The 27,072-nt window shown below is 36.9% G+C and overlaps 2 protein-coding genes across 4 annotated transcripts in view; one reads left to right on the top strand and one right to left on the bottom strand.

Annotated features, from left to right (window-relative positions):
* The window catches only part of EFCAB7 (EF-hand calcium binding domain 7), a 50,989-nt gene extending 32,262 nt beyond the window's left edge, over window positions 1–18,727 (bottom strand). The window contains exons 1-6 of one of the 3 annotated variants that reach the window (XM_059374978.1): window positions 18,596–18,727; window positions 16,193–16,380; window positions 11,837–12,048; window positions 10,956–11,042; window positions 10,211–10,406; window positions 9,657–9,778 (exon numbers count right to left, since the gene is read on the bottom strand). In XM_059374978.1, the coding sequence (XP_059230961.1) occupies window positions 9,657–9,778; window positions 10,211–10,406; window positions 10,956–11,042; window positions 11,837–12,048; window positions 16,193–16,380; window positions 18,596–18,696 (906 nt within the window). In that variant the 5' untranslated portion in view covers window positions 18,697–18,727. The remainder of the gene's footprint in view (window positions 1–9,656; window positions 9,779–10,210; window positions 10,407–10,955; window positions 11,043–11,836; window positions 12,049–16,192; window positions 16,381–18,595) is intronic. The other 2 variants (XM_059374979.1, XM_059374980.1) reach the window with 2 other exon arrangements.
* Window positions 18,728–18,989: 262 nt separating this feature from the next.
* The window catches only part of ITGB3BP (integrin subunit beta 3 binding protein), a 70,395-nt gene continuing 62,312 nt past the window's right edge, over window positions 18,990–27,072 (top strand). Inside the window, exon 1 of the mRNA XM_059374976.1 lies at window positions 18,990–19,107. Coding sequence (XP_059230959.1) covers window positions 19,103–19,107 — 5 coding nt within the window. The 5' untranslated portion in view covers window positions 18,990–19,102. The remainder of the gene's footprint in view (window positions 19,108–27,072) is intronic.

The raw sequence follows: 27,072 nt of genomic DNA, 5'->3' as shown, positions 1-27,072 counted from the left end.
AACAGTGATCCAATTTTACAATACCACCAACAATGTATAGTGTAATAATTCTGCCACTACCATAACTTGGTCAGTAGTGTTATCATTTTAAAAAAAACTGGATGGTGGGGGGCAACTGGGTGTCTCAGTCAGTTAAGCATTTGACTCCTGTTTTGGGCTTAGGTCATGATCTCAGGGGTCCTGGGATGGAGCATGGCATCGGGCTTCATGCTCAGTGGGGAGTCTGCAGGAGATTCTCTCTCCGTCTCCTTCTATACCTCTCTCAGGTCATGCTGTATCTCAAAATAATAAATAAATAAATAAATAATCTTTTTAAAAAAACCCAACAACTGGGTGATGGTGGGGAATGATTTCTTAAGCAAGGTGTGGGTCCATAAAATATTCTTTATAGTATTCCACATATTTTTGTATACGGTATTATATCAATTCTGTGTCAATTTATATTTATGCAATAAAATGATATAATAAAGTGGTATTGTGCCAACTTTTGCATTAATTTGAAGTTCTCTGATTACTAGCAAGATTGGACTTTTCCTGATATGCTTATTATCTTTGTCTCCTTCTGTGTCAACTGCCTATTCACCTCTATTTTCATAGGTCTATTACAGACTTGGTATTTTTGTTACATATTTTAATAAATTATTTTGACTGTTTAGATATTGACTGCCCTTTGTAAGCTTTGATGTATGTATTTTCTCTGTTTCATTTTATTTTAGTTTTCGTTACTTTTCAACTTATGTAAGTTTTCCATTTTTATACTCATCTTTTCTTTGGAGATTTCTTCTTAAACTGAATTTTAAGAAATTACCATTACTGCTGAGCTGTTACTCAAGCTTCCAATCAGTCATTAATCACAAGCACCGCTACACCTTTGGGGTATAAAAGATATGTGTATTTTTAATTCTGAAAAATTAAAATGTGACCTTATATTATTAGAATTCATCTTTGTAAGTATATTGCCCGTGACAGAAACGAGTCATTATATATGATGTTTCAACAACATCCCTATGAAGCAGTAAGGGGTAGATATAAATTAGTCATTTTAATAAACAGAGAAATTAAGGTACCCAGAGGTTATATAGAATCTGAATTTTACAAGGAGTTTGTAGAAATATTAGGTCTACAGCCTAAGAATTTTGGATCAATGCTTCTACCATTAGATCATATTTCCAAAACAAAATATACTCTGGGTACTAAATTCAAAATTTTTTATAACTCAATGAGGCTCAAACAGGGGCTTGAGCCAAAAGTTCAAGTTCCACTATTAATGGTGAGTAAGAGTATATACAGATTTTCATTTAGCCCCCCTGTAAATCCCTTGGATGGGAATATATCAAGGACTAATAACAGATGCTGACATTCTTCAAAGCCAATTGGGCGAGGTATAATTAACATGACCCTGGAAGATGACAATTGTTACACAGAAGAAAGGAAAGATATACTCACACAGTATTTAGACAAGTTACCATTTGAGAGTTTGAATTAAGATTCTGACATCAAATAGATAACATGATTTCCTTTCAAATCAATTTTGACTATAGCATTATCAAATGGAATTAGATCTAAAATATTTTGTGAATATGTTTATAGTCACCCATATAGAATGGTAAGGGATACTAGTTTAGAATTATAAAATATTTAAGGTAGAAGTATAAAAATCAATCCAGTCCAGACTTCTCTTTCATTGAGGAAAGTCTGAAAAATAAAGAAATTTATTTGTCACAATTCTCCTTGATCGCAGAACCAGAGACGGACCTAGGTAGGTCTCCTTGCTCTCTCTCCAAACTACCAACTATATTCAAAATTCTGTTCTTTTTCCTCACTTAAATATCTGGCATGATTTTTTCAAAATCTGGTATTTAAAGAAAGCTCATGTTGAAAGAAAAATCTCTTGTTACGAAATTACTAATAAAGTATGAGAAAGCATTATTACTTGGAATTACCCATATATTACAGTGTTAAGATAAAATTAGGGGCACCTGGGTGGCTCAGTTGGTTAAGCATCTGCCTTTGGCTCAGGTCATGATCCCCAGGTCCTGGCATCAAGCCCTGCATGGGGCTCCCTAATCATCAGAGAGTCTGCTTTTCCCTTTACTCCTCCCTCTCCCCCTGCTCATGCTCTCCCTCTTTATCTCTCTCTCCCTCTCTCGCTCTCTCCCTCAAATAAATAAATAAATAAAAATACTTTTTAAAAAAGGATAAACAATTATTTGGGTTCCTTATTGAAAAATGCAGATTTGGGGCACCTGGGTGGCTCAGTCGTTAAGCATCTGCTTTTGACTCAGGTCATGATCCCAGGGTTCTGGGATGGAGTCCCGTCAGGCTCCCTGCTCAGTGGGGAGCCTGCTTCTCCCTCTACCCTACCCCTTGCTTGTAATCTCTCTCTCTCTCTCAAATAAATCAATAAAATCTTAAAAAGAAATGCAGATTTTAGTGGCTGGAAAATTTGTATTTAATTATGGGTGTTGCAGCCTCCTCCTCCATAGTTCATAAAGTGTTTAAACAAACTAAAAATAGAGGTGTACCTCGGAGATATTGCTGGTTTGGTTCCAGGCCACCACAATAAAATGAGTATCATAATAAAGCAAGTCAAACAAATTTTTTGGTTTCCCAGTGCATAGAAAAGTTAGTTATGTTTACACTATACTATTGTTTATTAAGTGTGCAATTTTAGACATAATTAGCATTATGTCTAAAAAACAATGTACACACCTTAATTATAAGATAATTTATTGCTAAAAATACTAACCATCATTTAAACTTTCAGCAAGTCATAATCACTGATCACAGATAATTATAACAAATATAATAATAATGAAAAGTTTAAAATACTGAGAATTACGAAAATGTGACATAGAGACATAGTGAGCAAATGCTGTTGAAAAAATGGCATCAATAGACTTGCTTGATATAGGAATGCCACAAAACTTCAGTTAAAAAAAAAAAATGCAGGGGTGGGGCGCCTGGGTGGCTCAGTGGGTTAAGGCCTCTGCCTTTGGCTTGGGTCATAGTCAGTGTTAAGATAAAATTAGGGGCACCTGGGTGCCCAGGTTCCTGGGATGGAGCCCACATTGCACTCCCTGCTCAGCAGGGAGGCTGCTTCCTACTCTCTCTCTGCCTGCCTGTCTGTCTACTTGTGATCGCTCTGTCAAATAAATAAATAAAATCTTTAAAAAACAAAAAAATGCAGAGGTAGCCTGACTGGCTCAGAGGAGTGTGTAACTCTAAATCTTCGGGTTGTGAATTTGAGTCTCATGTTCGATATAAAGATTACTTAAATGAATGAATAAAAACTTAAAAAGAATGCACTATCTGTGAGGCACAATAAAATGAATCAAAATAAAACGAGGTAAGCCCATATTGCACTTTGCCTGGTAAGCTGGTAGTGACCATAGGATGTGACATTTGGGAAACTCAAAGATGGAAGAATTTTTCCATGTGCTTATTGTACTTTCAGGGGGCAGTGCCATGGGCTGATAAGAGATGCCTTTAGCTGGGGAGTGAGTTAAACATTATCATTGGAGGTCTTTCCTAAATTCCAATTTTAGAAAAAGTATAGGAAGGGAATTTATAAGTTTCCTTGGAAAAACAGCCAACCTAGATTTTACAATACATGGTTAATAAGGCTGGAAAATGATGGAACAATAGCTATTATAAACAGAGAGACAAATGCCACATTATTTATATCAAACAAACTTCAATGTAATAATCAGATTATTTTTAATACTAAATAATGACATTAGTAAGGAGAATTTGTAGCTCTCCTGTTAAAAGGAAGCATTCAAATTCAAATTCTTAAGATCTGCCAGAGTTATTTTTAAAAAAGAGCTTATTTAATCTAAATTTCTTTTAAAGCAAATAGACTTCCAGGGGCACCTGAGTGGCTCAGTGGGTTAAGCCTCTGCCTGCGGCTCAGGTCATAATCTCAGGGTGGGATCAAGCCCTGAATCGGACTTTCTGCTGGGCAAGGAGCTTGCTTCCTCCCCTCTCTCTCTGCCTGCCTCTCTGTCTACTTGTGATCTCTGCCTGTCAAACAAATAAATAAAATCTTAAAAAATAAACAAACAAACAAAAAAACAAATAGACTTCCAATCACACAAAGCTTTTCCTCTAGAACCTAGATGAAAATGCTATGAATTAAAAGAAAAAAGTATGGGGCGCCTGGGTGGCTCAGTGGGTTAAGCCTCTGCCTTCGGCTCAGGTCATGGTCTCAGGGTCCTGGGATCAAGCCCCGCATCAGGCTCTCTGCTCAGCAGGGAGCCTGCTTCCCTTCCTCTCTCTCTCTCTTTCTCTCTCTGCCTACTTGTGATCTCTGTCAAATAAATAAATAAAATCTTAAAAAAAAAAAAAGTATGGATAAAGTGGCCGGCTCATTCAAATAAATCAATTTGAGAGGATTATAGATTAAGTTGACAGTTTGAGGATTATAAGAAAAATGGAAGGAGTTGAGTTTTTAGAAAAAGTTTTAGAATAACAGTGTAAGAAATTCTGGTGATACAGTTTTTAACAATACAAAGCAGAAATAAAATAGTAGCTTGTAATTCTTACACAGGGCATAAGGTGGTGCTATATTCTACCAATTCAGGTAAATTCAAGTAAAAGGAAAAAGAACTGAATTTATTTGTCATATACAAATTTTACTTATTTTCATTCACAATGTATAAGGAAATGCTGAAAAGAAGCACAAATTAAAAATGGTTAACTTGAAAATTCTACTTATCAAAAGACTTAAATGTATCAGTAAAGTGATATTTCTTGGAACACTATAGAGAATACAATTTGTTTTGACATACAATTCTATATTATTATTAAAGTTTTAGGTGAGGTAGAATTACTAAGCAGTAGATCTAGCATAGACTTAGATTGCTATCTAACTGACAAGCTGAATCGATCATCATTTTGAAAATATGAGGAATTTAATTATTTGGAGTCTTCAAAAAAATTTAGACAACCACTTCTACTTTAGAATGTTTGTATTTGAATTGTTATATAGACATATATAAAACAAATGTTATATAACATATCATACCCAATATATGCATATGTTATATAACATATGTGTTTTATATAATACACATATTTAAAACACATTCTAGGGGCGCCTGGGGGGCTCAGTGGGTTAAAGCCTCTGCCTTCGGCTCAGGTCATGATCCCAGGGTCCTGGGATCGAGCCCCGCGTCGGGCTCTCTGCTCGGCAGGGAGCCTGCTTCCTCCTCTCTCTCTCTGCCTGCCTCTCTGCCTACTTGTGATCTCTGTCTGGCAAATAAATAAATAAAAATCTTTAAAAAAAAAAAACATGCTATGAGTCTGGATGTAGGAAGTATTGCATCTCTAGAGTTTACAACTCATGGTTTAGGCTTTCTCTAATTCTAGTCAAGTCTGGCAATCAAAGCTATTCCTCTCTCAAAGAAAAATTCCTAACATTCCTTGCATATTACAAAACCTAAATGAGCAGGATTCAGGATTAAATAAAAAAAAGTGATAAAGTACCTACACATGATCTATCGAAAGGGTCTTATTTTGCTCCTGTAATTCATGTCCTTTACCAATTGTATGAATTTGTAGTTTAACGTATGATTCATGGATACCCCATTTCAACAATTTTCTAACTTCTGAAAAGACCTTCCTCTGTCCCAATTCCATATTCCTCCACTACACATGAAACTGAGGCACCCAGTGCACCGGGGTGTCTCATTGTGTCTGCCTTTGCCTGGGGTCATGATCCCAGGGTCTTGGGATTGAGCCCTGCATCGGGCTCCCTGCTCCATGGGAAGCCTGCTTCTCCCTCTCTCACTCCTCCTGCTTATGTTCCCTCTCTCAATGTGTCTCTCTCTGTCAAATAAATAAATAAAATCTTTTTTAAAAAGAAAGAAATTAAGGTACCCAAACTTGTTTAAATAGATTTTAAGTATTTGAAGAGAAAATTAATTTAACGGTTTTTCTAATAACTTAATCTATCGATCTTAGTTAAAACAAATCACACTTATGCTAAGCAAAATAAGTCAATCAGAGAAAGACAATTATAGGATTTCACTCGTGTTGAATTTAAGAAACAGAGAAGCATAGGGGAAGGAAGGGAAAAATAAAACAAGATGAAATCAGAGAGGGAGACAAAGCTTAACAGACTCTTAATCATAGGAAGCAAACTGAGGATTGTTGGGGCAGGGGTAGGGTTAGGGGGATGGGTAAGAGGGTGACAGACATTAAAGGAGGGCATGGGATATAATAACTAGGTGTTATGTAAGACTGATGAATCAATGAACTCTACCTCGGAAGCTAATAATACACTATATGTTAGCTGAATTTAAATTAAAAAATAAATTTTAAAAATTTTAACTGAAAAAATAAATCACACAGTAACTATATTTATAATGAGTACTTCTCAGAAAATACTTATAAAATTCATGAAATTTACTTTAAAATTTCAAAGTAAAATGCAAACAACTGAATCCTGCTAAATAGAAGAATCTTTAAAATTCACAGATTAAAAGAAAGTCATTTCAGCTCATCTAAGAAATATCAGATAGTAAACAATAGTGGGAAGTATTAACAACAGAAATAGGATATAAAAAGTCAGGTAAGGGGCATGTGTGTAGCTCAGTCGGTTAAGCGTCTGCTTCGGGCTCAGGGAGTGATCCCAGGATCCTGGGATTCAGCCCCACATTAGGTTCCCTGCTTAGTGGGGAGCCTGCTTTCCCTCTCCCATTACCCCTGCCTGTGCTCTCTCTCTGTCAAATAAACACATAAAATCTTAAAAAAAAAAAAATTAAAAGCTGGGTAAATAATATGAAGACTATGAAATATTTCCAAAACACATTAAATCTTAAATGAAAGCCACAAAATTTAAAAGTTGACAGTATGCCATTTTCTTCTTCTTTTTTTTTTTTTTTAAGATTTTATTTATTTATTTAAGAGAGCACAAATCAGGGCCAGAGACAGAGGGAGAGGGAGAAGCAGAATCCCCAATGAGCAGGGAGCCTGACTCAGAGTGTGATCCCAGCACCCTGAGATCATGACTTGAGCTGAAGACAGACGCTTAACCGACTGAGACACCTAGGTGCCCCTGCCATCTGCTTTTAATCATTAATTTTTCCAGTATCTTTTACTTAATTTCTCCTTGTCATCAGCATCACTCCCTTCTCTTGATGTCTTAGATGCAAAATATAAGTTGCCTTTTGTTACACAATCACTATGGCCTATAGACTAACTATGGCGTTATCTGTTAGATTTGTTCCTTCCTTATTTTTTTCAGGTACTAACCTAAGCCTACCTGTCTCTATCAGCCTTTCAGATAGTCTCCCTAAATTGAGGTTTCCATACATAACCTACAACAGTAACATAAGTTCTCTTTCTTTCTTTCTTTTTTTTAAAGATTTAATTTACTTATTTGAGAGAGAGAGTAAGGGGGAAAGAGTGCACATGAGCAGGGACAGAGGGAAAAGGAGAAGCAGACTCTCCTGCTAAGCAGAGACCCTGACCTTGGGCTTGATCCCAGGATCCCAGGATCATGACCTGAGTCAAAGGCAGATGGTTGACCTACTGAGCCACCCAGGTGCTCCAGCAGCTTGAGTTCTTAAACTATACTTTTATCATGTCATTCCTATATAAATACCTACAGTCATATCTTAGTTCTATAATATTAGTAACAGTATTATCTAAGTGATTACTATGTTCCTGGCACCATGCTAAATGCTTAATACATGTGAGATTATTTAAATCTTTCAAAAATACACTAAATATAATTATTCTCAATTTATAGATAAGGAAACTGAGACTCAGAAGAGCTGCTGACTAACTTAACAAGTAACAAAGCTAAAATTCAAGCATAGGCCTGTCTCTATTCAAAGCCCTTAATCAGTATCTAAACCAGAGCATGTCACAGTGTTAACACTCAATAAATATTTGTTAAATAAATGAGTGAATAAATGAAATACTATGCTGTACTACCTTGGTATAATATTAATAGACAAGTAAATTTTTCATTTTTTAATATAATACCCATTTTTTACACTAAGCAAAATAGCTGGCATATATTTCCTTCTTAATGAATATTTGAGTTGGGCTACATTAAGAAATTGTATTAGTTAAAACAAAAAGAAATTATATTGGTAAGAGCCCCATTAACAGGAGCATGACACTGAGAAAAAGTCTTATTATGGTTTTAATATAATCCATATTAATATTTCTCTATATTGGTTAAAATTATTTATAGTTTTGAATTAGGTAAACCACAATCACTTAACTAAGTTAATTTTATGAGCATTTAATTTAGTTAAAAATACAGGAAGCTTCCATTGGTAGAATATAATATTGCTGGAGCACTAAATATTGTGTGTGAACATGTTGGACATGCACACCAAATTGCTTAGGGTGTAGAGATTCCTAAACAGTCTGGACAAAATTCCTTGGAGATAATGTTTTAAAATTTTAATATAGAACAAATGTCACTCTCTAGCAATTTAAAGATATAAGGGACTTCAGAGTTCAATAACAAATACAGAGTTGTTATTTGAAACAAAAATGTAGCCCTTGAGAACAATCAGTTCAGTTTTCTAACAGCAGTTATAGTATGTGGTCATAACCATTTTTCCCCCTTTTACAGAGGTCTCTAGGTACACATTTTTAATGTATCCTAGCAGTTTCCAGTTAATGTTTTATATTTCTGTAGCTATTATTTTCTGTTGAAAGAAAACTAGTAAAGGTTGAGTCTAAAAAGGGAAAACAAAGAAAGAAGATCAATATTAACACTCGACAAATATTGACTTAGCAAAGTGACTTTGTTGTCTTTCTCTCACAGGAATTGATATTGAATGAATGATTTATTTATAAGAAATACCTATGGAAAATATTTGTTAAGCAAAATTTAAAAATTGCTTGGCAAAGTAGATATATATAGTTTTATAAATATATATATATATAGCTATATATATAAGTTATATATATAGCTTAATATACTTTGCTTGGCAAAGTATATATATATATATAAAATCAATTCTTCAAAAACTCGAAAAGTCACCTCTTTCAAACTAAATACCTTTTAATAATATTCTTTTTTTTTTTTTTTTAAAGATTTTATTTATTTATTTGACAGAGAGAAATCACAAGTAGGCAGAGAGAGAGAGAGGAGGAAGCAGGCTCTCTGCTGAGCAGAGAGCCCGATGCGGGACTCGATCCCAGGACCCTGAGATCATGACCTGAGCCGAAGGCAGCGGCTTAACCCACTGAGCCACCCAGGCGCCCGACCTTTTAATAATATTCTTATTCATCATTTTTACTTTAAAATTACTAAAACTGGCCTATAGGTAGAAATGCTGTAATCCACAGAAAAATCTCAGAAAATTACTTCACAAACTTCACTGGTTCTCTGTGGACATCGAATAATTATATATACACTTATTGTCAATATTTTTTTCAGAAAAATTCTTACCTATTAATTTATTAAGATACTATACCTTTGGGGCACCTGGGTGGCTTAGTTGGCTGGGTGACTTCGGCTCAGGTCATAAGCTCAGGCTCCTGGGATCCAACCCCATGTCATAGAGTTCCCTGCTCAGCAGGCAGTCTGTTGTCCCTCTGCCTCTCTCCACCACTCATGCTCTCTCTCAAATAAATAAATAAAATCTTAAAATGTAAATAAATAATATAAAATATAATACCTTTATTGAGTTTGGCTCAGTTAACTTTGAATTTCGGTTACTATTAGCACCCATGATAATTGTGAAGGAAACAGATGTTTTGAACTTTCTAGTTGTTGCCATTAAAGAACTCCTGGTATCACCTGTAACAAGTAATAGTCTCACATCATGAAAAGTTATCAATACTAAGTCTATTTCTAAATACAGTGTAGTATAAAAGACATGTCTATTAATTTCTTTCTCTTCGCTCTTCCTATTGAAATAAAGTCAGACATTTCATATTTATCTGTCTTTAATGGTCCCTAATATATGGGCTACTAATAAGATTCTATATTTCAGTATGTCACTCTTTACCCTGAAATTTTAGTTTTAACAAAATATAATAAGCATAGCCAAGCTAAGTTCTACAATAAAATTTTTACTTCAATAGATTTTTACAGCTGAGAGTCTAGAAACAGTACCTAACAAAAGCTGGCTTGTCATTTGTTTTATCACTGATAAGCTTAGAAGAAAAATTTATCTGAATATGACTCTTCATTCTTGACCAAGAAATCCTTAGTGTCAAAAGTAAATACCTTTATTTGAGAATGTTTCCTGATCAGTTTTTCTTATGATTCTGGGTGATGGTTTTGGTACTGGTGATGGGTCCCTTTCAGGGGATCCTTCAGTGTGGCTTCCAAACTGCTGACGCTTCAGTTGACTGTCAACCTCCAGTTTTTCTACAGTAGTTTTGAGACATTGCTCAATGGTTGTCATGTATAATTTACAAAACTATAGGAAATAAAAAAGTAGTCCAGTGGGTGAGACATTCAATCATACATTTGGGAGGAGGCAAATGCACATTAGTAGGCAAGAGATAGACTGATAGATGGTATATATTTCCTATTGAACTAGGTTAGTCATTTTATTTTCCTGAAATCAGATTGACCACCCCCAAGTGACCTAGTGAAATGCAGCCATGATTCAATGAGAAGGTCATACTCTGAGTGAAAATAAAATGTTACACAAAGAGAGGTGATTTATTATTTTTTTATAAGACATGTATAGACTTGAGTTTGTTCTAAATAATTGTTATGATTCTTCCACCCCAAAAAAGGTATATTCCTGAGGATAGTCTCTATGTTTTATGAGTACATGCAAGTATTTTACCTTGATTGTTTCTAATATAGTCATCAGATTACAATACTCTTCAGATTAAATTTCAAGTGTAACTTGTACACAACATATTAAAATGTCATTGCCAATATTAAAAAGATATTCTCCTTTAAAAATTCTTCTCCTATACAGTATACAAATTTACATTAACATGATCTTATGTACCTTGATATAATCGAATTTGCCATCAGCATTTACATCTGCCAAACTTATTATGGCATTTACTTCTTCACGAGACATCTTCTCACCTCTCTGAAAAAAAAAGATTTATTTTTTTTAAAATTTTTTATTTTTTTATAAACATATATTTTTATCCCCAGGGGTACAGGTCTGTGAATCGCCAGGTTTACACACTTCACAGCACTCACCAAAGCACAAAGCCTCCCCAATGTCCATAACCCCACCCCCCTTCTCCCAAAACAAGATTTATTTTAAAGAAACATGACAATCACTTTATTATGAGGGGGAAAGGGCAGAGTGGAAATTCATTTTAATTTTTTCTAGAAGTCAGCTTCACTATATGGTTTCATTATAAATCTCAGAATGAGTATTATATTGAGCAAGAATGAAACAATAAAATAAAATTTCACAATTTTACTGAATTCTGTAGAAGTATGAACTTCAGTTTGCTAAATTTCAACAATATATATCATCAAACCAGTAATAATATTATCACTGAATTTAGAGTAATGATGATTTCTCACGGTATACCAAGAATCAGAATGGATTCCCAATCCCATTTATATTTTGCTTCTTTTTTATTTATCACATATGAATCTATTCCCAAATTACAAAACATTCTGGGCAGCAAATAATTGTAAGGGAACATAAGGGATTGCAACATGGGTTCTATTTTATACTTTATGTTTTATTTACAGAGCACCTTTCATCCAGAAGGATCCTTAAGTACTTTATAAACAACATATATGTGATTCATTTCACCTGCTAATGAAATAATTATTTTTAATGTGGCCTTGGTAGCCAAAACTATATTCCAAATAGTTTTGCCAGCAATGCATATTACAAAACTATTTCACAAATCTTACCTTTGTTAGAAGTTTATAAAGGTCAGTGTGTAAAATAGAGCCATCGTCATTTACATCTAATTGCTTAAATGATTTTAGTAGTTCTGATTTTGAAGTAGGTTTCTCCTTCCTTAAAATTATGCAAAAATCATCAAAATTCAGTTTGGCAGTTTGAGGAGTCCAATACTTATTAATGGTTTTTTGGGATGGATTTCTTCCTGCATGCTGTAGAGCTGTCCAAAAAAGCAAGTATTATTTGTTATAGTAACATTTGGGATTGTATTCTGAATTATTTTTTCTTTCCATCATTATTTTATATTATAATATTATACAAAAGTACATACATACCTTTGGGGTTCATAATCTAGTGATTATCAATGTATGCCTGACTTTCAAAAATGAAAAAATATATATGTTACCAGCTACAGATTCTTGATCTATTAATACCAGAATTAAATATTTTTCTGTTCTGACAGTTGGTTCTCAACCTATATGGTTTAACTGATAACATGATTTACTTTGTAAAAGTGCCTGGAAAAAAAAGATTAAAAATAATCATCCATTTAATTGTTTTGAGGATCTAAGAATAACCACAAAAAGCATTAATTATTACTTTTCTGGCCCAACAAATACTTTAGTGAAATAAGGAAATCATTAATTTGAGGAAATTATTGTCAATAAGGCATGATATCTAAAATGTTCATCATTGCTAGATACTAGGGTTTCAAGAATATTAATCATATCACAGATGTCAAATACATGCACAAAATTTAGCTATTTGCAGTTATAGCCTTGCTAAAACTCAAGAATCTCAACATACTTTGAGAGAAGTCTATTACGGAGATGCAGTGATTGAATTACTCTTTTCTTAAGAAGAATCTTTAAAAATACTCCTATAACCAGTTATTCATGAGATGTTATTGTTTTAAAAGGCATGCCCTTATATCAATGTGAGGTAATAAATCACAATGTGAGAAAGGCTTTGTATTTGTGTATATCCTACACACTGAAATATAATGGTTCTAAACAATTATATTTTGTACAGTTTAAAAGAAGTAAACTGGCAATTTGTACATAAACAAATCTCTACATCTTAAGACTTAATACTATCTAAAATGAACCAGTGATAAGATTCCTAAGCACTATAGATGGAATTAATAAAATTAAAGGTAAAACAGTCCTGAATTTTGTTACCAACAAATACTAGAAAGCCTTATATTGGGGATTTCTAACTATCTTAGGTGAGATTTCACAAGATCTGGGCACTGTCAATCAGCACTAAAAAATGATCATACGGATAGCCCACAATATGATGAATAAGGACTAATATATATAAAATAATTTTTAAAAATACCCCCAAGGAAAAAAAAATACCCTCAAGGAAATAGAAATTAGAGCAGAGTGATAAATACGGATATTTGTGAGTCCATTATATTGAACATTCACTGTGTAGAAGCATAATACAGGGTGGGTTGTTTTTTTTTTTTTAAGAGATTCAAACTTTTTGGTTGCTCAAGTTTCTAATCTAAATAGGAAGTCCACACCTGAAGTGTATAATTGCTACCTGTGGTCATGATTTAAGGTTAGTAACATATTAGAAGTCCACAGACTAAGAGAAACGTTCCCATCCTCCAGCTTATGACAATGCAGCATACCTAGATAATTAAAACTTTGGTAGAGAAAAGGAAACATCACAATCACCTAAAGGCAACAGAATTTGCACCTAGGAAGGCTTTGTGAAAATTTGTAGCAGTGGAGAAAATGTAATTTTTTTTAACTTCCAAAGGCTTATTTTGGATGTAGACAAAGGCCCTGATTACATGCTGCCCTAGGAATGAAAAAAAGATAAGTATTTGCCTAGCATAAAAATGAACAATTCCATAATTCATTTATTAAGATAATCAGGGAAAAGGTACATGTGTTTTAGGATTCCATCCCCAGCCAACCTCCACCCTTTAAAAGGTAAGAATACAAGTAGGACCTAAATGAAGTTGTGATTTGAGGTGAAAAGTCCATGTGTCTGGCCAGCTTGGTGAGTGGAGCATACAACTCTTGATCTGGGGTCATGAGTTCAAGCCCCAAATGAGGGGTGGAGAGAAAGAAAGAAAGGAGAGAGAGGAAGAAAGAAAGAAAGAAGGAGAGAGAGGAAGAAAGGAAGGAAGGAGGAAGGAAGGAAGGAAGGGAGGGGAAAGGAAAAAGAAAGAGGGGTGCCTGGGTGGTTCAGTCAGTTAAGTGTCTGATCAGCTCAGGTCATGATGTCATGGGCTGTGGAATGGAGCCCCTTGTCGGCTCTGCACTCAGTGGGGAGTAGGCTCAAAGATTCTGTCCTTCTGCGCCCCCGCCCCCGTGCTCTCTGTCTCTCTCTCTCTCTTTTTAAAATAAATAATCTTTTTTTTTTTTTTAAGATTTTATTTATTTATTTGTCATAGAGAGAGAAGCAAGAGCAAGCACAGGCAGACAGAGTGGCAGGCAGAGACAGAGGGAGAAGCAGGCTCCCCGCCAAGCAAGGAGTCCGATATGGGACTCGATCCCAGGACGCTGGGATCATGACCTGAGCCGAAGGCAGCCGCTTAACCAACTGAGCCACCCAGGCGTCCCTTAAAATAAATAATCTTAAAAAAAAAAAAAAAGAAAGAAAAAGAAAAAAAAAAGAAAATGCTATTTTTTATACAGCTTTGAGACAATGGGTATGTAACTTTCCTACAAGTAGCAGGTCAGCATACACTTGATGCTGTCTTTAATAACAAAATGGCTTTTGGGGGCACCTGGATGACTCAGTCAGTTAAGCTCCAAGTCTTGATTTTGGCTCAGGTCACGATCTCAGGGTTGTGAGATCAAGCCCCACAGTGGGTTCTGCAGTAGGCATGGAGCCTGTTTAAGATTCTCTCTCCCTCTGTCCCTCCCCCTCTGTAAAAAAAACAAAACAAAAACGGGTTTTTAATGTACTACTAATTACAAAACTTTCTCAGAATAAAATTAATTATGCCTAAACATGTACTCAGTAAGCAGTCATTCCCATATCTAAGAAATAGGTATAACTTAGTAATTACTAATGTAACTAAATTTCTAATTTTGGAATTAGTTGGAGTCCGTTATTATGTCTAATAACAGTAAAAACATGTAACTGTAAATGTTTAAAGGTTTACATGAAAATACTGATCTTTTGCCAGGGTTTACTTTAAGCTTTAACATGAATCCATAATACCTGTTATTATTTATAAGTTGGGAAAAAAAAGGAAATCTAAAACTTTGAAAATGGTACTGTCCTGTCCAACCTTGAAATGGAATGTCAAAGCACATGTTATAGGCATAAATGGCAGAAAGATATAGATGAAAGATAGAGTAGTAAGAAAGATATCACTGATTTACCCTACTTTTTAAAAATCTAGATTATCTGAACTCAATCATTATTATGTTACAAAGAGAATTTCACCATAAAACCGAAAGTGTATATAAACTGAAAAAACACTGAATTATCCCGATAATTCTATAAAACTGATAGCACCTTAGTAATACTCATATACTCACCTAGTAATATATATTCTATATTACTCACATAGTATATATAGATTCACAAACTAAACGTCATAATAATGAAAGACAGGTTAAACTTTTAAATAGGAGATTCACGACCTCACACTACTTTCATAAGAATAAAGAAAAAAACTAAAATTGTAGTTTATAATAAAAAATGTAAATTTAATCTTTTCAATTTTCATATTTCAAATACAAATTTCCTCAAATAGAGATCTTACTGCGTACAAACCTAAGACATTATTGTAAAAATATGTCAGTATTTATCTTTAAGGAAACCCCAACTTCTAAAGTTGGCAAAATAACTCAGTTTCTGTATTCATGAAGTTATTAGCTGTGATGAAACTGACATGGGTATTCACATATATATAGATTGATATCTACATATATGTGAATATATGTGAATATATAATCACTTATAATCATTCAACCTGTTTTTATATATTCTTGACATTTTCCCAGTGTAGCTCAAATTCAGGCTAGTGATTCAGATGCCACATGCTTTAAATTCTATTATTATAGACTCTTAAAAATCTTATATATATAGAATCTTATATAAATCTTAAGGTACCAAATAAGAATTTTAAAAAATATATTTTAAGCAAGTAATTGATGGATGCTTTAAAAATACTAATCTAGTTTATATAAACATTGAATGTTTTATTTTGAAGCTACTAGAATATATAAATATATAAAATGGTATAATAGCATAATATAGTTCCATTCCTCAAGCTTCCCTAAGAAACTGGGATGATCCAACAAAGTAATTCTTACTCCTGTCTTTCTGATCTATTAACTTTCAACAAATAAGAAAAAATATGTAAATTTTAAAGAAAAATTTACCCAAGTAAAGTTGTTCTTTCGAAATAATGTTTTCTAAGCTGCTTTTAAAAACAGTTAAGTAGGCAGCTCTACAATTCATATAAAATAGCTCTTCTTCGGTTAGTGGAAATTTCTTTGTTCGAGGACTCTCTGAAAGCGCTGACTTCTGACTGGAGAAAGCTGCATCTCTTCCTGGACTGATGGCCATTCTATTAGAAAATAATTTTATATTTTAGTCAATGTTAATCCCCTAAAATGCAAATGTCACCTTGCCTTTGCATTAAAGTTTTTGTATGTGGGGGGAAAAAGACAACTATAATATGTATCTGGTTGTATTATTATATGCTAAATTAGAATAAGCTTTTGGCAGTACATACATATATATAAATATACATGTACATTTAGAAATAAACTATATATGAGATGCAACATATACATATGTGTGTGTGTATATATATATATATATATGAGAAGCCAAAAGGATAAAGCCAAAGCAAAGCTGTAATATAAAAACAAAATAAGTATTGTCAAATAAATAAAATCTCAAAAAAAAAAACCACCAAAAACAAAATAAGTATCATAGAGCAAAGGAAAAGCACACAACAATACTCTTAGAGGACAGTATATTGGGGCACCAGGGTGGCTCAGTTGGTTAGTGGTCTCCTGCTGCTCAGGTCTTGATCCCAGAGCCCTGGGATAGAGTCCCACATCAGCCTCCCTGCTCAGTGGGGGAGTCGGCTTCCCCCCACTTGTGCTCACTCTATCTCTCATACTCTCTCTCTCTCAAATAAATAAAATCTTTTAAAAAAGGACAGGAAGTTAAGTTTTCATAAGGTTGTCAAGAGGATTAAATATGGTAATACATGTGAAGAATACAGAACAGTGCCTTGCACATAATAAATGCTAAATAAACTCTGAAAGAGTGAAACTCCACAATAATGAGACTTTGGATGTAATGTGATCAGCAGTTGGCATCCATCCCCTCAGCAAGAGCAAAAGGTCACTTCACCAACAACTCAGTAATGCAGGACAACCTTTTGAATGAATTTTTTTTTAGCCCATTTACAGCATTATTGTGAGATTTTACTGCATTCCTTACTAATAATGTTGTGGGGTTATATAGCACCTCGGCTCATAAGCCTTAAAGAATTACCATACATCTTAATTTATCCTTATTACAGCGGTTAGGTACTTTTAGACCCTTTTACAGATAAGGAAATTGAGGGACAGAGATGTCACCCAGCTAGCAGCAACAAGAGGCAGTACATTTTGATAACAGTTTCTTCTTTATTAATGGGAATGAAGGCTTCTTGTACCACAGTTACTCTGAGGCACTAAATTGTGCTGGTGGTCTAACCGATTCCGACATCATTTTACCCAGCTTTGACTTCTAAAAATACATTCCAACCTAATAAATTGAATATTTCAAGTTCAACAATAAGACGACACAGGTAGGGTCCCCTTCAGGACTCATTGGATTCTTACTCAGGAGGCCTAAATCACTTGCACCTTCTTGAATTATATAGGTCTTTTACACTTGGGAAAGAAAGATAATAATCGCTTATCATGGATGAAGTACCCTATTTATAATACACAGACTGCCTGCCTGACACTTCCATATTACACCAGATTTAGAAGGACCCCATAGGGATGCGGTGTCACAGTCTCGTTACCTCAAATTGATACCACTATAATTAGGCATCAGTTTTAAACACATATGCGTGCACGCATCTCCTCACGAATCTGGGGGAGGGGCGTGCGGAAACGGTTCTGATAAGGAAAGAAGAATGAACGTTCATTTCGCAGCAAGCCATTTTTAAATTTAAGGTTTTGGGTTTTTTTTTTTAATTTTTTTTTTTTTGGGGGGGGGGGGGGTGTCGTCCTCGAATACGCTTTCCAAATAAGGTGACTCCCTCACGTGGAAATCCCACAGCAGAAATGTTCGACAATTCTATTCTTTTCCCTTGTTGTGACGAGAGACTAAACGGAAGCTTCAACAAATCGATCACCGCACCCCTCCGGCTTGGAAACCGCCTTCACGGAAAACTCCAGCCCGAGACCAAGACGGGGGCCTAGACAGCCCAGCGCAGCAAACGGCTCCGTAAATAACCCGCCACACGACAGCAAGAAAAATAAACTTGTTTTTAACAAGCGCCTCAGGCCGCTCTGAAGGGCCGAGTGAAAACAGAGCCGCCCAGTCCCCGGCCCCGCGCGGTGGAATCCGTTCTCAGACGACCTCGGGCAAGCTCTCTCTGTCCTGGGGTTTCTCTAGGACACGGCTGCCGTTTGATATACACTTGAGGTGCACACGGACCCAGCGCTGGTGTGACAGACAAGTAAAAGAAGCTGGTGAGAGAAAAGGAAGCCGGACAGCGAGCGAGGCAGGGCGCGGCGCAGAGACAGAGACAGCGAGCTGTTTGCTACCTAACTGCAGCTCGCACGCGAGGAGGGGCCGCCAATTCTCCGCGGATTTCTGATCCTCTCACCGCTGCCCCACCGACCTCGGTCTTTCCTTTAATTACCATGGCAACTGCGCCTCCCCCCCCCACCGGAAATAAGATTCAGAGCACCTCCCCAAACAGTCCGGGTAGAAATCTAGGAAGGTGAATCAGGAGAGGACAGAGTCGGCTGTGCCGCTCGTCTGTCGGGGTCTGGAATGACCAGAGCGGAGAGAGGGTCCTGGGGTGCACTGTCAAGGGAAAATGAAGTCCTAGGTCCTTAATTAGACTCTCCTCCCCTTTCCCCCATACACTCGGATCTCTTGGAGGGGGGAGCGTGTTTCCAGCGGGCCACCTTGCGTGTGACACCGCGTCTGGCGGCCGCAGGCCCGCGCTTTTCAGACTCCGGCGTTTCCCTACGAAGGGTTTCTGCTTTAGGAAGAAGGGGGCTCGGTTCCTTTAAACTCGCGGTGGTGCTTTCCTGAGTGTCGAAATGCCGTAGGTATCCGCCCTCCCCCACCTCATTGCTGTTTGTTGGGTCCCTTTGTGAACAAGTAGAGTAGATACTATGTTGTCCTTAAAAATAAAAAGCCTGTTCTTTTACTAGCAAAATGGGTTTACTAGGGAATAACAAAGAATTGAAATGGTAGGTAAAGTCCAACAAAGGCGAGGAGTTATTTTACGGAGAAGAAGGAAGAAGTTGGGAGGGGTCATTTTGACCCAAAGTATGTGGGAGGGCAGTCAATTCAGGTTCAAGTTGAAGGTTTCTCCTTGCCCGAGTTGCAGGAGTGCTCTGTATTTTGTAGGAGGTGCAGTGTACGTCTTTCCGTATTGCAACTTGTAGTTAAGGGTTCTTCCCTGTGGAAACTCTTCTGTTGGGGTGTGTCATTGACAGTTCTTGCTATAATTGACGTTCAGTGGTATGAGATCCCTTTTTAGCCTCCCCTTCTATCCTCCCTACCCCACATTTTCTTTTTTTTAAAGATTATTTATTTGACAGACAGAGATCACAAGTAGGCAGAGAGGCAGGCAGAGAGAGAGAGAGAGAGAGAGAGAGAGGAGGAAGCAGGCTCCCTGCTGAGCAGAGAGCCCAATGTGGGGCTCGATCCCAGGACCCTGAGATCATGACCTGAGCCAAAGGCAGAGGCTTAACCCACTGAGCCACCCAGGCGCCCCCTCCCTACTCTACTTTAACGAGGCTTCCCCTTTATTATTTTTCACATTTCCTCCCTTTCGTCAAGATCTTTCTCCGAAAGCATTGCTGATTAAGGGTCAGGTTCTTCTTAATTCAGTGACCTCTTGTCTTTTAGTGCCAGGAAGGATCTCTCCTGGATGTTATGTCCCACTTTGGAGGGAAATTGTACAAATTGGAAACCTATTAAGGTCAAATTTGAGTAACCAGGGGTAGCAGGGAGAACTCTTAAGGCATTTTCCCCTCTATGGTCCATATTATCAAGACTGTAAGCTTTGGAAATTGTCTTACTGAATATATCGTTTTTACAAAGATTTGACAGGCAGCAAGTAACACAATGGAAAGTAACATCCCAATTACAAATTGTGTGATGGTTCTAAATCAGGATCCTAGATCTGAAAGTAGCCAACTTAAAATATTGGCACTTATTCCAACTTGGGGAAGAAAATTAACCCCTGCTGAAGCAAACCCATGTCGTGTATGCATGCCTCCTTGAAGTCCCTACTTTAAGCGGTCATGAAAGCAGAATGATGATTACTGCAAGAGCACACTGAAAGAATTATCTTGTGCATTGGAGAAGATACAGTGTAGGTATAAACTGTTGGGTCCTTAATCAAAGGAACAAGACTGATACAAAGCGAAGGTCAAGCAAAGCTTTATTTCCACACCAAGCATTGCGAATCAAAATGACCAGTCAGGGCCATCTCTTACAAAGAGGTGACCCCTCCCAGCCTCACAGACTAACTTTTATAGAAGTGGTTGAGCCTGGCTATACACAGGTGGCCAATGAGATTGCAATACACAGAGAAAACTGCACAGTCATGCTGGGTCAGCAACACAGAACTGCACAGTCATGCCAGGTCACACACAGGTGGCCAATTGAATTTCAATTTACCCTAGTAGATATATGCGCACCCCGCTGACTGGATGTCTCCACCTGGCCTGACCTGCCCTTGTATCTGGGCTTTGCAAGTAAGTTCCTCTGGGAGGGGCAGAATCAATCTAAGTTCCCTGCCTAAACACAAAATGGCTCCCTCTGGCTAAGTAGGTCCTTACATAAACATGAAGCAATAGCTGGTGAACTTTTTGAAAAACAGTAAAACTTCAAAGACCTTTTTAAAAAGTATTGTTATCTCAAAAGAACTGTTGGAACCAAATGTGTTGTTAATAATACAGTAAAGTTGAAAATTCGGAAACCATGACTTTTGGATAAGAATCCCGAGTTAGCTAATATTCCAGATGAAAAAGAGAGACTTCTGTGAATCCTGAACCTTCTAATAGACCTGGTCCAGACATCTTGGGAAATCTGTGTTATCAGGTATTGTTGGCCTCAATTCCAGGAAATCTTTGTGATCAGATGGTGTGCAGATCCAGTCAGGATTTGATGCTTTCTTTGAATGTGTCACATGAATCCAAGAGTCCATTCCTTAAGGTTTGGCACAAAAGGGTTGGGTGACAGTCCCTGATAGGGGCCTTTCCAACTAGGTTGAAGAGAGTCTTTCTGGAGGCATTTGTTTGTTTGTTTGTTTTGGTTTTGGGTTTTTTTTTTTTTTTTTTTTAGTAGTTGAAATCTCCCAAGTTGCAAGAGGAGGTGCTTAAAGTTTTTGTCTCCTGAGAGTACACTGTTAGATTGCTCTAACAAGGCATAATTAGTTTTGATAGAAGCAATTAGGCCTTTGTAATATTGAAATATAATCTCCTTTTATCAACTGTGGGTCAAAGGAATCAGGAGCCAAGTGCATTGCATGTCCTGTGACTGTCTCAAAGTCTATGAGTTCCCAAGGGAGTGGGTCTGATACTTAGAAAGAACAAAGGCAATGCTTTAGGCCAAGATATTTGTGGCGTTGAGTCTTAATAGTGCCATTAGTGTGTTCAACTAACCCTGAGGATTGATGATGGTATGCACAATGAAAGTGTTGTAAAACTATCCAAAGAGCACAAACTTGTTAAAGCACCTAACCGATGAAATGGGTTCCCTAATCACTGAAGTTCAAGAGAAGTTCCCCACGTGGGGATAATTTTTTTTCTAATAGAATTTTGGCCACAGAAGAGGCAATGGCCAGTTTACAAAGGAAAACTTTAGTCCAGTGAGGAAACATACAAACCATAACCAAAGCATATTTAATCCATTAGATGGGAAAGCTTTATGAAATCCATTTGTGAAAACTGAATGGTCTTTGAGGTAATTTAAAGTGTTGGAGAGCTGTGCAGGCAGGTTCCCTGCATTGTGTTTTGGGCAGGTGGGACAAGTGAGGTGGGCACTTTTTGTGACCTCATTAATACTTACTCACCAATATTGGTTCATGAACACTATCATTTTTTTTAGTAGACCAATGGTTTAATGCATGTACAGGGGTAAATAGTGGGAATTTTAGGATTTCTGGTAGGGCCAGATTGTTAATTGGTTCAAGTCAGTTTTTTCTTTTTAATCAAATGAATAGTTATTAGATTTGTAGTATTTTTTCCTGTTCTGGGGCCAATTGTTGGATGTCTCTGGTCAGTTTTTCAAAATTATCATTTGGGGGACTATCCCTTTGGAACATGACAGAGGTTTGGCCATTGGTTTCCTTGACAGTAGCATTTTTGGCAGAAGTATCAGCAAGATGGTTTTCCTTTGGCATCCAGGGAGTCGTTTAGGAGTCGTTTAGAATGTTCAGGACCTTAACAACCAGAGCAAGCAGCAAAAGTATGGCATCTAATAAATTGTAGACATAGGAACCATTTTTAATTTTATCCCTATTGGAGGTAAGGAAACCTCAGTGTTTCCATAACATATCAAAGTCTTGAACTACCCTAAAGGCATACTGGCTATTGGTATAAATGTTTGTGGTTCTACTCTTGGCTAAGGTACAAGCTTGAGTTAGGGTGTATAACTCAGACTGTTGGGCCGAAGTAGCCAGAGGTAAAGGTGCTACCTCAATGACTTCAAAGGAGTTGCAGTAACATAGCTGGCACAATATTTACCATTTTCATCCTTTAAATGAGAACCATCAGCAAACCATGTAAAAATCTGTATTGATTAGAGGAGTTTTCTGTAAATTGTTACAGGGAGTCAGAAGATAATCTGTCGGGGCGCCTGGGTGGCTCAGTGGGTTAGGCCGCTGCCTTCGGCTCAGGTCATGATCTCAGGGTCCTGGGATCGAGTCCCGCATTGGGCTCTCTGCTCAGCAGGGAGCCTGCTTCCTTCTCTCTCTCTGCCTGCCTCTCCGTCTACTTGTGATTTCTCTCTGTCAAATAAATAAATAAAATCTTTAAAAAAATAAAAATAAAAAAAAAAAGAAGATAATCTGTCAGCATTTAGCAGTCATGAGGGGTCTTGTCAGTGTAGGAGAGGAGAATAGCCAGATTAAAGTCACTACCGTGAGAAAGAATTATACGAGGAGCAGTTACAGGATTTCACAGATGAAATGACTAAAAAGGGGGGACATAGGTGGCTCAGTTAAGTATTTGCCTTCAGCTCAAGTCATGATCCCAGGGTCCTGGGATTGAGCCCTGCTCAGCAGGAAGCCTGCTTCTCCCTCTCCCACTTTCTCTGCTTGTGATCCCCCTCTCTCTCTCTCTCTCTGTCAAATCAATAAATAAAATCTTAAAAAAAATTGACTAAAAAGTATTAGTGTAATGAGAATCAAGAAGGGCTTCTTGTGCATGGTACACAAAGATGGGATTCCCTGACTATTTCTTCAATGGCTTTATCCAAAAAGGCAGAGGCAATGTGGATATCCTTGTGCTACAGGGTCTAGTTGTTATCTATAATACCTATGAGTTAATGAAGGTCTCCCCGTTTTGGGGTCAGTACTCTAAGGGTATTTCCTTCCCTCTCATATGCAAAGAGGAAAAAAAGGGAAGTTGATAATTAGGACATCTGAAGGCAGGGGGCTTTATTTAAGGCTTTTCTTTAAAAAGCTTATCTTCCCTGTCTTTAAAGTCCGCAAAACTTGTCTTTCCTATCTTTCCAAATAATAGGGTCAAGTTTGTTATTTTTTGGTAAAGAATATAGAGTATGATTCATAATAGAAGTTTGAAATCAATTTCAATGGCAGCCAACTGGTCCAAGAAAATATTGTAATTAGTGCTTTAGTTTTGGTTTTGGGGAAGTTCAGGATGCCATAAATCCTGGATCTAAATGTAGTCCTTATTTCAAGGTCACATGTCATTAAGTATCAAACCGGGATTTGACCAAACTGTAGTTTTTCTTTGGAGAATTCATGTCCTTTTAAGACCAAAAGTTTTAACAGGTAGATGCTGTCATCCTGTGAGGAGGTTTGAGAAGGGCAGCAGAGAAGCAATCATCTGTGTATTGTAACAAAGCAGAACCTACAGAATACTTTATGTCATCCAGTTTTAAGGTTTGTGAAAAGTAAGGACTCTGTGTAACCATGGAACATTACTATCCAGGTGTATTATTCTTTCCAAGTGAAAGCAAAAGTATCTTTATCAACTAGAATACTAAAAATGCACCACGAAGATGAATTATAGTAAAAAGTTTTCTTTTAGTGGGAATAGATATCAGTAGTATGTGGGGGTTAGGAATATAGGGTGCCGAGGGATAACAGTGTTACACTTATTACGCAGAGGTCTTAGACCTCTATCCTTGGACATTGGGTTTTCTCACAGGAAAATAGGGGAATTGCAGGGACCAGTGCAAGGGATAATAAGGCACTGAGTCTTGTAATCTTATATTATGGACTTGATGCCTTGAAAAACTCTTTATAAGATATTGATTAGTTCTGGGGAGAGGTTTTGAGATCTGTTTGAATCTTGATGGGAGGTGCACTGTAGATTCTACCAACACCAGTTGAAGACTTTGTCCATAAAAAGGATGGTAGCTGGTCCAAGAGGGACAACTGATCATTGTCCCCAGACAAGCTATAGTGCCATCAGAGGGATCAAATAAAAGATGTCAAGGGTCATTTAATTTGCTTGGTTGGCTATTTTGGTTACTATCAAATTTTAGACTTAAATTCCCCTTTAGAAGAAAGAAATTTCATCATAATATTTTTCTAAAAAGTCTCAGCCCAATAAATGAATAGGGGCAGAGGAACTAAGGAGAAAGGGTCTGTAGCTCTAAATCACCTAAACAGAAGGGAATAGGTTAAGAGGCAAGAACTCGTTAAGGTTTATTCAGCACCCCTCCCCTTTGAACTGCTTTAGTATTTTGAGGCAGGGGCTGCTTTATAGCAATGGGATTAAGCATTGAGAGTGTAGCTCCAGTGTCAATAAGGATGGAGAGATTCATTCCCAATCTGGAGAGTGGTTTCTCCAAGCTGATTAAGAGAGGATTGGGAAGAGCCCCTATTAGTTCCTTGGAGCCCCATTGGGAATTAGAACAACATTGGAAAGTCTGGCTTAAAGAGCTGAAGGCACGTTCAACACTTAAGTTTGTTAACAATCTTTTTTCCAGTGTCCTGGCCCTTTGCAATAATAGTAGAAACTAGTGGAGAGGAAGGTTGTTTTATTTAAGGGCTTTCATTTACTAGAGTTGAAAATTGAAAATTTTAGATGTCTTCGTTTTAAAGTACTCATCTAGCATGTGGGTGAGCTGGTTTGTCAGGTTAACTCAATATGGAGGGGACATGATTTCCCATTCTATCTTCATCCCTTTAAAAGAGAGAGATTCTAGTTTAGTCCATTAATAAACATAGAGTTAAATGCTACCCGGGTGGATTCAACATCTAAAGGGTGACCAAGTTATTTAAACTTATCAACCTAGTTTCTCAGATTTCTGTTAGTTAGTCTTCATACTTTTGTGGCGACCAGGCCAAACACTGGATGAAACTAGCACAGTGGGGACGTCCTAGAAGGGATCTGGAGAAACAGACAGCAATCTTTGGCAAGATGCTAGAACAATCGCTGGAAATCTCCACCAAGCAATTATAGTAGCTTTTCCTAAGCTTGCTAATTGGAACAAAATTCAGGCTTGCACACAAATGCCTGACAAACACGTACGTAACTATTACATTCAACACCAAACTGTCTTCTACAAAAATTCTGGTCTTCTAGATGTTGAATTTTTCAGCAAACCCACTGATGTCCTCAGTCACTTTAGGAAACTTTATGGCTTGTAATTTGGCCTTAGTTCAGAGAGTATAAGAAATGTGAGGTTTATTAGGATCCTCAGAAGACTTAACTTTATTTAAAGGGGTAGATTTAAGAGGTTCAGGAAAGTAGGGAGTGGGGGAAAGATTTGAAGGAAAAGGGAAGTTTGGTGAAAGGATTAGCATGAGGGACAATAGGGGAGGTGGTGATGGTGTGGAGAAAAATGGCACCAGAGATAGAGCCTGAGCACAGAACATCTGCCACATGTCCTGAGACAAAGAAGATGGGGAAGGCCGAAAAGAGGCTTCAGAAGCCCGCCTGTCTTTCTTTCTTTCTTTACTTCAGTTAGTCTAGAAACTAGTTTGCACAGAGGCAACTTTAGTTTCCCAGTAACTTTTGAAAGCTTCAAAATACTAATCAAAATAGGCATCCAATTCAGTTTTGACAGTTTTAGAGCTGTAGCTATCCAATTCAGTTTTGAGAAAAGTTAAGTTTGGAGAGAGAGAAAGTTTCCCATAATGGCCATTGAAGTTCTAAATTACTTTTGGTAAGTCATTTCATTTAAGGAAGGACCACAGTTTTTAAACCTAAAACCAGCTGGGGTCAGAGAGGGGGTGGGAAGAGGTGGGGTACCCTTAAATCACTTTGATGACAGGGATTCCATTTCTTAAAAGATTTTCTTTTTAGAGCAAAAAAGAAAAATTCCTAGACAGCACAGTTTCAGCAGGAGCAGCCTGGTTCCAAAATAGTAACTTTAAGTGAAGTAAAGACTCCAATGAAGAAGTAGAGAATATCAGACTAGATTTAAAATCTATACATAGATTTTACATACATATACATTTTAAGTTATATGTTTATGTATAATTATATAATTTATATACAACATATATGTAATATATGTATATTTAACATATATATATTCCAACTCATTTAATCCTCATAACACTGATATTACCTAACCTGATACCAAAATATGGTAAAAGAATTAATAAAATATTACTGACCAATATATTTCATGAACATGGAACCAGAAATCCTTAGCAAAAGATTAGCAAATCTAGGGGCGCCTGGGTAGCTCAGTTAGGCATCTGCCTTCTGCTCAGATGATCCCAGCATCCTGGGATTGAGCCCCTTGTCGGGCTCCCTGCTGAGCCTGGATTCTGCTTCTCCCTCTACCGCTCTTTCATCCTCATGTATGTGCTCTTTCTTTCCCTCTCAAATAAATAAAAAAAATA

The sequence above is a fragment of the Mustela nigripes genome, chromosome 14 (genome assembly GCF_022355385.1).
Source record: "Mustela nigripes isolate SB6536 chromosome 14, MUSNIG.SB6536, whole genome shotgun sequence".
NCBI classification, from domain to species: domain Eukaryota; kingdom Metazoa; phylum Chordata; class Mammalia; order Carnivora; family Mustelidae; genus Mustela; species Mustela nigripes.
This window is presented reverse-complemented; position numbering and strand designations above follow the sequence as displayed.